Source organism: Entelurus aequoreus, linkage group LG25, assembly GCF_033978785.1.
Source record: "Entelurus aequoreus isolate RoL-2023_Sb linkage group LG25, RoL_Eaeq_v1.1, whole genome shotgun sequence".
Lineage (NCBI taxonomy): Eukaryota > Metazoa > Chordata > Actinopteri > Syngnathiformes > Syngnathidae > Entelurus > Entelurus aequoreus.
Genome location: NC_084755.1, coordinates 34,804,717 through 34,819,476, shown reverse-complemented (window position 1 = coordinate 34,819,476; position 14,760 = coordinate 34,804,717). Strand labels below are relative to the sequence as shown.

General features: G+C 39.8%; 1 protein-coding gene across 2 annotated transcripts in view; it reads left to right on the top strand.

Annotated features, from left to right (window-relative positions):
- The window catches only part of septin12 (septin 12), a 197,523-nt gene that overhangs the window by 177,473 nt on the left and 5,290 nt on the right, over positions 1 to 14,760 (top strand). For both annotated transcript variants that reach the window (XM_062036323.1, XM_062036324.1), the window contains 5 exons: positions 600 to 737; positions 4,626 to 4,743; positions 4,841 to 4,936; positions 7,027 to 7,123; positions 10,922 to 10,973. In XM_062036323.1, the coding sequence (XP_061892307.1) occupies positions 600 to 737; positions 4,626 to 4,743; positions 4,841 to 4,936; positions 7,027 to 7,123; positions 10,922 to 10,973 (501 nt within the window). The remainder of the gene's footprint in view (positions 1 to 599; positions 738 to 4,625; positions 4,744 to 4,840; positions 4,937 to 7,026; positions 7,124 to 10,921; positions 10,974 to 14,760) is intronic.

Here is a 14,760-nt window from a genome sequence, read left to right as displayed (position 1 = left end):
GGAGAACAAACCTCGCAGTAAGCTGCGAAAACCACCCCCGTTATGACAGTGCCAAGCAGGGAGGTAATGGCTCCCATTTTTATAGTCTTTGGTATGACTCGGCCAGGGTTTGAACTCACGACCTACCGATCTCCGGGCGGACACTCTAACCACTGAGCAGGTCTACGGCTATAAGCAGAATATTGCTAAGTGCTGAACAAGATGTGCAAACAACTAACATAATAAAACAAACACTTACTGTACAATGTCTGCTCTCACTGGGATGCCAACAGAAGGGATGATTATATTTTCCCGTGTAGATTAAGAATTGATCATAAACCTCGCAAAGAGTTGGAAAAAGGGGCCGCAATTTGGTGTCTTCCTGGGAGGGTGTAACAGAAATTAATGGAGAAGTACTGCATTAAGGCCGTGTTCACACCAATACTGATCTTTAAAAACAGCATAAGTTTTGTCCTTGACAACAAAGCTTTCGGAAAATTCGCACGTACACAAAATCTATCGGATGTTTAGTCGTGGTTGACAGCCTTTCAATCATCGCAGGTTTTTTTCAGAATCTGACTCATCTGTTTTATTTCTACTCTCTGCTGCTCTTTCCAAAGTTGGGAGCCCATCGTGGAATACATCAACGAACAGTATGAGAATTATTTGAGGGAAGAGCTGCATGTCAACCGCAAGAGGAGAATACCAGACACCAGAGTCCACTGCTGCATCTACTTCCTGGCCGCGACTGGACACAGGTCAGAACATCTCTTTCATCCAATACCATGAACAGGCTTTTGATTTGGGTCGGGCAAATTTGGTTTGCATAAGGTTTTGTCAATCAATTTACCGTATTTTTCGGACCATAGTGCGGACCGAATTATAAGGTGCCGATGAGTGGGTCTATTCATACAAAAGGCGCACCGGATTATAAGGCGAATGAATAGGATAGGACTTTATTGGCATGGTACAAGTACAACGAAACTATGTTTTCAGCACAAACCCGTTCAAGATTAGACAAACAAACAGAGTACAGGGTTACAGAACAGGAACGTTAAAAGATAAGAAAAAGGTGGGAAAGAAGATGAGTAAAAAAATACAATCTAGACTGGGCTCCTAAGGGGGTCTAGTCTGGAGTGGGAAAAAACCTCCATGCAATGCACACATAAACATGTTACATTTAATCCCGACAACTCTCAACAGAGGGGGGGGGAGTTGGGGCCCTGGAGGTCGACTGCTGCTATGAAGCGCTGCCAGCCGTCCATCATCCCGAGGGGAAACAGTCGGTGGTGAAGGCGTGGGGTGGGGGAGGGGTGTGTGTGTGTGTATGTGCCCATTGTCTTGGGTGTGATGATGTAGTGTTCATAGACTGAGGCCGATCTGCATGCAAGCAAAAGTTTGACTCCAGGTGTCGTTGAGGAGGGAGGGAGGTCAAAAGCGTCCATCGTTGAGGTGTCCTCGGGGGTGTTTGCAGAGCAGCCTGTTCCTGTTGTTCACAGCGTCAAGGCCATTCGAGGGAGTCAAATCGTAGATTAGGATGTTTGTTTTCCGCGAGCAGACATTACAATGACTTGTCTGTTCTATTCGTCCATGCTGGCTGCTCTCATATTCAATTTTCCTCTTCAAGCCGCTTTCTGACCCTCTCTTCAGGATGCGCCGTTTTGTGGGCGGTCTTATTTACGTGGCTCCACTCCGACAGCGTCTTCTCCCCGTCCCCTGTAGTTTTAAGTGCTTCCATAGCGAGTCTACTGACAGATGTTAGAACTAGAGATGTCCGATAATATCGGACCGCCGATATTATGGGCTGATAAATGCTTTAAAATGTAATATCGGAAATTATCGGTATCGGTTTCATAAAGTAAAATTTATGACTTGTTAAATCGCCGCTGTGTACACGGACGTAGGGAGAAGTACAAAGCGCCAATAAACCTTAAAGGCACTGCCTTTGCGTGCAGGCCCAGTCACTTATTATCTATGGCTTTTCACACACACAAGTGAATGCATTCATACTTGGTCAACGGCCATACAGGTCACACTGAGGGTGATAGTATAAACAACTTTAACACTGTTACAAATATGCGCCACACTGTGAACCCACACCAAACAAGAATGACAAACACATTTCGGGAGAACATCCGCACCGTAACACAACATAAACACAACAGAACAAATACCCAGAATCCCTTGCAGCACTAACTCTTCCGGGACGCTATGAGATGTAAATGGAGTATTGTTGGCGGTTTTTGTATGGTTATTTAGAGGGCTTTGTGGGCGGAATAGAAGAGCTCTCATTGACTACATTGTTAGCTGACATTTGTTATTTACGATTTAGAATGCAAAAAAAGAAAGAAAGAAAAACAAGTGTGTTCTTGTCTTACATAGAAATTGTGAATAATAGGCTAAATTCCCCCCAAAAAGTTAAGTTCCCCTTCAAAAATGGGACACAATTATATAATGTTTTATAATCACATTGTGTCACTGACGGTGTTGGTTTAGTTACTGAAAACCAGTAACTAGTTACTTTATTTCAAAAGTAACTCAGTTACTTACACCAAAAAGTAATGCGTTACTGTGAAAAGTAACTATTTAGTTACTTATATATTTTTTTTATTTTTTTATTTTTTTTAAGGCCCCCTTAAATGCCCTTTTAGCCTTCATTTCAGTACTGTTATTGCACTGGAGAATAATACAATGTGTTGATCAACTTGACATGCATTTGCATCACTGAACTCTGCTAAGCAATGTGGTCTACATACAACACACAAAGACAAAAGGTATGTTTCAAAGGGACAATTTATTTCAGGCCAGTACAAATTGACAAAACTATTTTTTTCTCTCAAGGAATTCTGAAATAAAATCATGTCTGAAGCCCAGAACACTCTACACCAGGGGTCGGCAACCCGCGGCTCCGGAGCCGCATGCGGCTCTTTGACCACTCTGATGCGGCTCAGCTACATACTTGCCGACCCCCCCGATTTTCCCAGGAGATTTATGGATCTCAGTGTCTCTCATAGATAACTCCCAGGGAAAATATAATCCTATTTACACTCTAATTACTAAATAAAGGGAGTGCCCTAATTGCACTGCAGTAATTGTCCTCTATAGCGTTTACAAACAGCGTGCCATCCCGGCCACATGTTGTATGTTTTGTATTTTCTTGCACACATAGGAGACAGCAAAGCATACTTAGTCATCAGCCGCAGAGCTTACACTGACGGTAGCCGTATCAAACAACTTTAACATTGTTACGTTACAAATATGCGCCACACTGTGAACCCACACCAAAAAAGAATGAAAAACACATTTCTGGAGAACATCCCACCGTAACACAACATAAACACAACACAACCAATACCCAGAATCCCATGCAGCCCTAACTCTTCCGGTCTACATTATACACCCCCGCTACCACCAAATCCCCCCACACATCAACCCCCCCCCCCCTCTCCGTGCGTTGGTTGAGCGGAAGAGTTAGGGCTGCATGGGATTCTGGGTATTGGTACCGTCAGTGTAAGATGTGTGGCTGCTGAGGTAGTACGCCTAGCTGTCACTTACGTGAGCAAGCTGAAACTGCATTCTGCATGTGGTCGAGCAGGTACGCTGTTTGGGCAGGCTGTAGAGGGCGCCAAAAGCAGTGTCATCACACCCTGATATTCGGGAGTCTCCTGGGAAAAATGAGAGGGTTGGCAAGAATGACGCTATCAAGCGCCATTTATTCACAACTCGCGGGCCGCACTAACATCAAATTTCCACATTAAAGTGCCACCGGTGCGTGTGTCGGAGACCCCTGGTTAACATAGCACAAAGCGTTTAAGCTTTGTATGCGGTGTTTTTCATTTTAATTTTTTTTGTGGCTCCCATTATTTTCTTTAATTTGTGAAACTTGCCAAAATGGCTCTTTGAGTGGTAAAGGTTGCCGACCCCTGCTCTACACATTTCCCCAGTTTTAGTTTAGAGATAAGGAAAGATTGGCCTGGCCCACTAGCATCCCTCTTTATGTTTGTGAACTTTATAGTCTATACATTTAGAGTGATGTGATAATCAAACACTCTAGAAGTCTAGAATGAAAGAGTATATAAGAGAATTGACAGAGTGTGTGTACCTTCAGTGCACAGTGCCTCGTTAAAATCCAGCCGCTGTTGCTTAGGAGGTGAAGTGTGTCTCTCTTTACTGGCTTCGTCGAAGCATGTTGCTTTTGTAGCCGTTTCAGCAGATTTGAATTGCTAGGATAGGATCTTTGATCCAAGACACAACTTACATTTAACTCAAATGTTCTTTTCTTTGTGGTCGACAAAAGAAAAGTAGTGAGAATATCTCCATGTTAAGAAACTCGGCTTCGGGCTTCCCCATGTCTTGTTAGTAAACACAGACACGCCCCCTCCCACACACACACACACACACACAGACAGCGTGCGACGCCTCTTCCGCAGCGCTCCAATAAAACACATTTAGATCTTCTCAGTTTCTAGCCAATACTACATAAAAAATAACGCAGTAACGCATCATATAGTAACGGTAACTGAGTTACTGAATATAAAAAATACTTTGTAACGCGTTAGTCCCAACACTGGTCACTGACAGCACAGACCTCATCCCTCACTCATTTACAAGTGTCCAAACTGACCACAGGTGTGATATATCTGCAGGTTACGCCCCATCGACGTGGAGTTCATGAAGAGATTGGGAACGATAGTGAGCATCGTGCCTGTCATCGCCAAAGCGGACACGCTCACCATTGAGGAACGACAGGAGTTCAAAGAGAGGGTGAGGGAAACCTGTTCACACAAACACATCGGAGCCTCAAACTGACCCGTGTTTTACCTTTAAACTGACCCGTGTTTTACCTTCAACCCACTCCCAGATAAGGCAAGACTTGGCAGCCAACGGAATTTGTGTTTATCCCCAGAAAGAGTATGACGAGGATCCGGAGGAGCGCTTTCTCAACGACAGGCTGAGGGTAATGGCGCGGTTATGTTTTGTTTACTCTAAATGGAATCAGATTCATTGGCCGAGCTTTTGTTTATAGTGCGTCCCTTGAGACTGTCAAGGGTTCAGCCAAGGGTTCAGATCACTTGTTGTGTTTAAACTGTAGAAAAACTGTCAAATCCTTATGCTTTGTTCTATGTTCGTCTTGGGCAGCACGGTGGCACAGGGGCTAGTGCACGTGCCTCTCAATACGAAGGTCCGCCCGCCTCCAAAGACATGCACCTGGGGATAGGTTGATTGGCAACACTAAATTGGCCCTAGTGTGTGAATGTTGTCTGTCTATCTGTGTTGGCCCTGCGATGAGGTGGCGGCTTGTCCAGGGTGTACCCCGCCTTCCGCCCGAATGCAGCTGAGATAGGCTCCAGCGCCCCCCCCGTGACCCCGAAAGGGACAAGCGGTAGAAAATGGATGGATGGATAATCACTGTTGTATCAATGTCTTGTGTCTGCTGGGTAAGGATAACACGACTCAGGCTTGCAATTACCGTACTCCTCTTTGGTTATTAATTCTAACTGACACAATTCCTAATAGAAATTAAATTCAAAGACTCAAAATGATCCAAAAGTCAAACCGGGGCAGCACCCACGATGATATTTGTGTGTATAATAAAGACATGTCATTTAAAGGCCTACTGAAATGAATTGTTTTTATTTAAACGGGGATAGCAGATCCATTCTATGTGTCATACTTGATCATTTCGCGATATTGCCATATTTTTGCTGAAAGGATTTAGTAGAGAACATTGACGATAAAGTTCGCAACTTTTGGTCGCTGATTAAAAAAAAGCCTTGCCTGTAGCGGAAGTAGCGTGACGTCACAGGTTGAAAGGCTCCTCACATTTCCCCATTGTTTACACCAGCAGCGAGAGCGATTCGGACCGAGAAAGCGACGATTACCCCATTAATTTGAGCCCGGATGAAAGATTTGTGGATGAGGAACGTGAGAGTGAAGGACTAGAGTGCAGTGCAGGACGTATCTTTTTTCGCTCTGACCGTAACTTAGGTACAAGCTGGCTCATTGGATTCCACACTCTGTCCTTTTTCTATTGTGGATCACGGATTTGTATTTTAAACCACCTCGGATACTATATCCTCTTGAAAATGAGAGTCGAGAACGCGAAATGGACATTCACAGTGACTTTTATCTCCACGACAATACATCGGCGAAGCACTTTAGCTACGGAGCTAACGTGATAGCATCGGGCTTAAATGCAGATATGAACAAAATAAATAAACCCCTGACTGGAAGGATAGACAGAAGATCAACAATACTATTAAACCATGGACATGTAACTACACGGTTAATGCTTTCCAGCCTGGCGAAGGTTAACAATGCTGTTGCTAACGACGCTATTGAAGCTAACTTAGCAACGGGACCTCACAGAGCTATGCTAAAAACATTAGCGTTCCACCTACGCCAGCCAGCCCTCATCTGCTCATCAACACCCGTGCTCACCTGCGTTCCAGCGATCGACGGAAGGACGAAGGACTTCGCCCGATCATCCGTGCGGTCGGCGGCTAGCGTCGGATAGCGCGTCTGCTATCCAAGTCAAAGTCCTCCTGGTTGTGTTGCTGCAGCCAGCCGCTAATACACCGATCCCACCTACAGCTTTCTTCTTTGCAGTCTTCATTGTTCATTAAACAAATTGCAAAAGATTCACCAACACAGATGTCCAGAATACTGTGGAATTTTGAGATGAAAACAGAGCTTTTTTGTATTGGATTCAATGGTGTCCGAATACTTCCGTTTCAACCATTGACGTCACGCGCATACGTCATCATACATAGACGTTTTCAACCGGAAGTTTAGCGGGAAATTAAAAATTGCACTTTATAAGTTAACCCGGCCGTATTGGCATGTGTTGCAATGTTAAGATTTCATCATTGATATATAAACTATCAGACTGCGTGGTCGGTAGTAGTGGCTTTCAGTAGGCCTTTAATTCATAATTCACTGCTCTGGTGTGATGAAAGGGAATAGTTTCTGCAAGCGTGACATGTTTTCACTCTCAATCCTTGAAATGAACTCGAGTGAGACGTGTTTTTTGTATCGTACATGCAGGAGAGCATTCCCTTCGCTGTGGTGGGGACCGACAAGGAGCACCAGGTGAATGGAAACAAGGTGTTGGGCCGTAAAACAAAGTGGGGAATAATTGAAGGTGAGGACAAAAATTCAATACCCCCTTTTGACATGAGCGTGTTATTGATCAACGAATAACCCCCAACTTCTCTGAAGAAGTCACCCTTTCACCATCACAAGGAGGACGACTGGCATATTATATATATATTATTATATTATATATTATTATTTATTATTTATTTATTTATATTTTTTTTTAAAAATATTTTTTATAAATATGAAACAATCAAATAATATTTTTTTATAAAATTATTAAAATTATTTATTTAATTAATATATTATAAATTATTAATTATATTAATATATATTATATATATATATATACATACTGCTGGGTCTTAATATGTAAGCGGTGAGGGTCAGGGTTACACTGCAAAAACTGAAATCTAAGTAAGATTAAATATCTCAAATAAGGGTGATATTTGATCATTCTTCTCATTAAGCAGATTTTATGTTAGTGTTTTACTTGTTTTAAGTGTTTTGGTCCTAAATGATCTCAGTAAGATATTACAGCTTGTTGCTGAGATTTGATGACCTATATTGAGTAAAACATGCTTGAAACTATTTTTGTCCAAATGTCCAAAACACACCCAGCAATGGTGCACAGGGAGGCGGGAATGAAGAGGGGGAAAAGGCGGCCAAAATGGTCAAAAGTCCCAATTTTGTCCAAAATACCTGCCTGGGTTCCAGTCCCACGAGTCCCGCCGCCGGCCGCACAATTCCCGAGATGCAAAAAATGTCCAAAACGTACCCGGCAAAGTCCCACGGGAAGTGGGGGAGAAAAGTGAGAAAAGTCGTCAAAAGTCCCCAAAAATGTTCAAAATACCTACCCAGGTTCCAGTCCCACATGGACTTAAGACTTGTGGCACTCGAACCCGGGTGTGATTTTTGAACATTTTACCGACTTTTCTCACTTTTCTCCCCGCCTTCCCGTGGGACTTTGCTGGGCGCGTTTTCGACATTTTGGGCATCCTGGCCGGCGGCGGGACTTGTGGGACTCCAACCTGGGTAGGTATTTAGAACATTTTTGGGACTTTTGCCGACTTTTCCAACTTTTATCCCCCTCCCTCCCTGTGGGACTCGGCTGGGTGTGTTATGGACATTTTGGGCATCCCGGGACTTGCGCGGCCATACATAAGATTTTATGTTAGAGTGTTTTACTTGTTTTAAGGGTTTTGGTCCTAAATGATCTCAGTAAGATATTACAGCTTGTTGCTGAGATTTGATGACCTATATTGAGTAAAACATGCTTGAAACTAGAATATCAACTGTTGCAAAGCTGTGTCATCAACACTCACAAGAATAAAACTACTTTTTTTAAGTAATCATTTCTTATTTCAAGCATGAAATAAAACAAATCATGATTTTGACACAATTGTGTCTCATAATTAAAACAGATGACAGCCAAATGGACTTTGCTGTTTTATTTTCAATGAAACAATAGAAAATACATACTCATATAGTAGTACACTTGTTATTAGTGAGAATATACTTATTTTAAGGTATTTTTGGGTTCATTGAGGTTAGCTAATTTTACTTGTTTTGGAAAGTCTTGACAAGCCAAATTTTCTTGTTCTATTGGCAGATAATTTTGCTTAGTTCAAATAAAATACCCCTCATTTTTGTATTTTTTTTCTTGTTTTTGAACACTGACTTTTTGCAGTGTAGACTTGGGGGTCGTTGGTGTTAAAGTTGTATTGTATTGTATTTATTTCAGATATGGTGAAAAAGGAGGAAAATAAACCCAAAAAGACTACAACAATGATTAATAAAAGAAAAATAACGATTAAAGAAATAACAACGTAGTCATTTTCATGTTGACAGTTTCACATTCCAACATGTCCGAAAAGGAGCAGGAAGAAGCAGAGCCTTTTTTAACCCTACCGCTTTCCAATCTGGAAATAATTTCTAACACAATTGTACATTTTCTTTTTGGTTCTTAAACACAACAGCAATAAATTAAGTTCGGAATTGTTAATTAGTGTTTCTTTTCATTGCACTTTGTAAACACTTTGAGTTTGAACAATTTCCCAAACATCAGCACATTGTTTGACTTCTTTGCTTAATCCATTCTGTAATTTAATTCCACATACTGATATACTACAGGTCTTAAGTGTTGTGTGTGCATACAAATGTTTTAAGTTACATTTTTCCCTAAGATTATAGAATTTTAGCTGTTTGCAAAAGCACCAAGTCTTTGAATTTCAATATTTTGGATTCGATAAATAAGTTGGCAGGTTTGGGTTCTAGGTGGTGAGGGTGAGTTGTGAATTTTTGCATATTTTTCCACGTGTTTTTGAAAAACAGCACTGAAAAGTCCCTTTTGAACACAATTACTGTATATTAAGTAATTATGTATACTGTTGTTTAAGGGTGTAACGGTACACAAAAATTTTGGTTCGGTACGTACCTCGGTTTAGAGGTCACGGTTCGGTTCATTTTCAGTACAGTAAGAAAACAACAAAATATACATTTTCTGGTTATTTATTTACCAAAATTTGTAAACAATGGCTTTATCATTTTAACATAACAATAACATACATATACACACAGGGTCGAGTGCCAGGGTTCATGCAGTCAACATATATAAAATACAAACTAAATAAGATAAGGCTCAGAATTGGTTTCTTAACAAAACCTTTGTACATATAAAGTGCAACATTTCCACATATAAAGTGCAACATTAAACTGCTTCAAATTGTTGCTCGGATTAAATAAAATGACAAAACTTTTCTTCTTCATACAAAAAGTGCAACATTAAACAGTTTCAAGTCAACTCAGCCTCAGATTAACTTTTCTTTCCCCCCCCAGCCTTTAACCCTGGTGACTTGCACTCAATTTTCATGTTTTTTCTTCAGTTTATCCACATTGTCTGCAGAAAGAGCATACCTGTTTGCAGTTAAAATGTCTCCAGCTGTGGAAAATACCCTTTCACTGGGCACGGAGGTAGCAGGTATGGCGAGGTAATGCCAGGCTAACTTGGCAGTAAGAGGATATATGGGCTCATTGTTCTTCCACCATAGAAGTGGCTCAAAATCTAGTTTTTAATGCAATATGGTCTTAAATCTGCTGCTATAAAAACACTTATTGCATTAGCCCTGCCTGACTCGCCGAGGAGAGGCTGCTTGAATGCGGTGGGAGCTGTGTTTGTTTGTCTTTCTCTTCGTTGAAGCGATGTTATCCATTGTTGTATCGCACCACGAAGCCGAAATGTTCCCAAACGGGAGATCTTAACGAGGCAGGAGGGTCTTCCAGCTCTGGCTTTTACATGTTGTAGTAGCCCGATCGTTGCTAGCATGCCGTGTGTTGTGCCTCAGTGTGCATTGTTTACACAACGTGTGCTGCGCTACTTAATATGTCCGTGTGGAAACTCGTTCGGTACACCTCCGTTCCGAACCGAACTCCCCGTACCGAAACGGTTCAATACAAATACACGTACCGTTACACCCTTACTGTTGTTGTATCTTTAAAGTGTGTTACTTACTTTTTTCTTACTCTTGATCAATTCATTTCAGGTAGGAGAATTTGACGACACTGCTTTAATTTGAGGACTTTAAAAAAATGAATTAAATCAGTCAATTATTAATTGTCTGCTTTCTTTTGATCTTTCTACTTGTTACCGCTAGATTAGCAGCAAATTTTAAGCAAAGTGTGTTTTTAAGTTTTTTAACTGCAGGACTGACTTTTTGTTGTAATAAAAAGTCTATTTTGCCTCAGTTGCTTCAAGATATGTTGTATTAACAATCAATAAATTGTTTACACATTATATAATATTCATTGAATTTACTAATTCATTGAATTGCTTCCTTTTTCACAGTTGAAAATGTGGAACATTGTGAGTTCGCCAGCCTGCGAGATCTGCTTATCAGGTGAGCCAGAATTGTATTCATTTTTATTGTCATCATTATTCATATTCATTATTATGAGTGTTTTTCAGGGACTGAAAAAGGGGACTTTTGACATGATGTAAATCAGGGGTCACCAACCTTTTTGAAACCAAGAGCTACTTCTTGGGTACTGATTAATGCGAAGGGCTACCAGTTTGATACACACTTAAATAAATTGCCAGAAATAGCCAATTTGCTCAATTTACCTTTAATTCTATGTTATTATTAATAATTAATGATATTTATCTTTGTGGAAACACTGATCATCTTAATGATTTCTTACAATAAATATATATAGAAAAAGATAAATATCAATATGCAACACTTTATTTTTATATTTTCTCTAAGTGCACATTTTTCAAATTGAACATTTTCAAATGATCACTTCTAAGACAGTCTTGTGAAATCACAATATCCCTTTTTAACTAGCTAGCCACTAACATTTTTTTAACAAATCATGAATTACTTTGCACCATGTTTGTACAAATAATAACTCATGTAAAATACAAAAGTAAACTCTCAAATTCTTAAATAAATCATGTCACACTTTGAACTGGACACCAAATCTGTTATCTGTTTCTTTGTCAGTTAGTGAAGACTAAATCTTTAAAATATTTTCTTGGATTTTCAAATTCTATTTGAGTTTTGTCTCTCTTAGAATTAAAAATGTCGAGCAAAGCGAGACCAGCTTGCTAGTAAATAAATACAATTTAAAAAATAGAGACAGCTCACTGGTAAGTGTTGCTATTTGAGCTATTTTTAGAACAGGCCAGCGGGCTACTCATCTGGTCCTTACGGGCTACCTGGTGCCCGCGGGCACCGCGTTGGTGACCCCTGATGTATAGGTTCTAATAATGAACAGCTGGAGTTCCAAAAGCAGGGATTTTATAAACATGGTTATTACCAGAATAACGTTGCTTTTAAGCTCTGTTTTTGGTCAAGTCCGATCTTTTTAGTGGCAGTGCACATTACAAAAAAATTGTGTAGATTTTTAATGTGAATGCAATCTGACCCGCATGCGGACTTGACGTCATGACTTGGCACGCACTGCAGTGTTTACGGAAGTAGACAAGGCTGCCACTTCAGTCGCTCTCAGTACTGGCATATTTGTGGCAATTTCAAGGATTTTATGTAATCAAAGTCAACATTTTCTGTACGGAATTGTTGCGCATAGAAGACGTTTGCTTGAATAGCGGTATTTAGGCGAGCAGTTCCTAAAACATTTTATTTTCACCTGTTTTCTGCTCCGTTGTCAACTACCGTATTTTTCCGACTGTAAGTCGCAGTTTTTTTCATAGTTTGGCCGGGGGTGCGACTTATACTCAGGAGCGACTTATGTGAGAAATTATTAACACATTAGCGTAAAATATCAAATAATATTATTTATCTCATTCACGTAAGAGACTAGACGTATAAGATTTCATGGGATTTAGCGATTAGGAGTGACAGATTTTTAGGTAAACGTATAGCATGTTCTATATGTTATAGTTATTTGAATGACTCTTACCATAATATGTTACGTTAACATACCAGGCACGTTCTCAGTTGGTTATTTATGCCTCATATAACGTACACTTATTCAGCCTGTTGTTCACTATTCTTTTTTTATTTTAAATTGCCTTTCAAATGTCTATTCTTGGTGTTGGCTTTTATCAAATACATTTCCCCAAAAAATGCGACTTATACTCCAGTGCGACTTATATATGTTTTTTTAGGTTATACAGCTTGGCAGACAGCTAACAAACAATCCAAAGCAGATTAATCCATGTAGGCTCTTTATTGTTGTTGATCTTGCTTTGTCTTTTCCTATCTTTACTTTTGTCTTGCACTGGACTGTTATTTTTTATTTTTTTAAACTGAAATACACACAATGACAAATGTATAAGCTATGTGATTCAATTAACATAATGAAATGTAATACACAATATGTAAATATTAGCTTCACACAAATATACAGTACTATCATCAAACAAATACTTCTGAGTGTTGAAACTATTTCGATGGTGGAAATACACGACTGGCAGCCATTTTAAGTCCTCAAAACATCCATTGAAACAGTGCACAAAAATCGTTTTTCAATAAACATCTTAGTATCAAACTTAAACACTTTCCACCTTAATATTGAGTTACATAAACAAGTTAAACAGTTTACTTACAGACTTATCTTTTCCAAGGCTTGTAAGAGCTAACACAACTTGTCTACTTCTCAATTGTCTCAACCCGGAAGTGCCCAAATTAATGACGCGTAGTATTTTCATATCGCCACAAGGTGTCAGTAAGAGTCTACAATCAAATGGGCGTAACATTGCCGTCCCACAGGGCATTTCCTGTACGTGGGACGGGATTCGTTCCCAGGGATTCGAATAAAGAACCAACTCTTTTTCTTTACTATAGTGGCCTCGATAACGGGAACCGGTTCTCAAAAAGTGATTCGAGTCCATGGAATCGGTTCTTTTCTTATCGAACAACCGGGAGAACCGATTTCGAACATCATCCCTAATTATATATCCCATTTTTATCCACATATAAAAGAGGCCTGGGTCGGATATGAAACATTTGTACTTGCACTGTTCACACTCACTTGAAAAAATACGATAAAGGTGGCATATGGGCAAAACAATTGGGAGTCGACCTGCAGTGTGAACAAGGCCTTGGATACGGACCACACGTCGAGTAGCTGCTTGCCTAAAAGTATTGAAGATTAGATCTCCCGAGTGTTTTTATCCACGTCTATTTGAATCCATTGAGATGACTTGCAAGTGTCTAGAGTCAGCGTTAATTAGTTTGGCAGTCCTTTGTACTTCTCAGCTCGCTGTGGATTATCTCTTACATAAGATCCCGTCTGTTCTCTACTTAACTGCAAGGCAGGGGAGTTCATCTGCCGACCCAGAACGCTCCTTGCACTGCAAAAACTGAAAGATGAAATATCTCAAATAAGGGTGATATTTGCTTATTTTCTGTCTGATAAGATAATTCTTCTCACTAAGCAGATTTTATGTTAGAGTGTTTTATTTGTTTTAAGGGTTTTGGTCCTAAATGATCTCAGTAAGATATTACAGCTTGTTGCTGAGATTTGATGACCTATATTGAGTAAAACATGCTTGAAACTAGAATATCAACTGTTGCAAAGCTGTGTCATCAACACTCACGAGTATAAAACTACTTTTTTAAAGTAATCATTTCTTATTTCAAGCATGAAATAAAAAATCATGACTTTGACACAATTGTGTCTCATAATTAAAACAGATGACAGCCAAATGGACTTTGCTGTTTTATTTTCAATGAAACAATAGAAAATACGTACTCATATAGTAGTACAGTTGTTATTAGTGAGAATATACTTATTTTAAGGTATTTTTGGGTTCATTGAGGTTAGCTATTTTTACTTGTTTTGGAAAGTCTTGACAAGCCAAATTTTCGTGTTCCATTGGCAGATAATTTTGCTTAGTTCAAATAAAATACCCTCATTTTTGTATTTTTTTTCTTGTTTTTGAACACTGACTTTTTGCAGTGTGGTGTGTGCCTCTAAAGTTATTCTACTCCAAAATTAGTGTGGTGCAATTGCAACATTCCATCACTGCAAATTACACTAAGGCAGTGGTTCGATTGATTGATTGATTGAGACTTTTATTAGTAGATTGCACAGTACAGTACATATTCCGTACAATTGACCACTAAATGGTAACACCCCAATAAGTTTTTCAACTTGTTTAAGTCGGGGTCCACGTTAATCAATTCATGGTTCTCGAACTTTATTCAGCCAGTACCA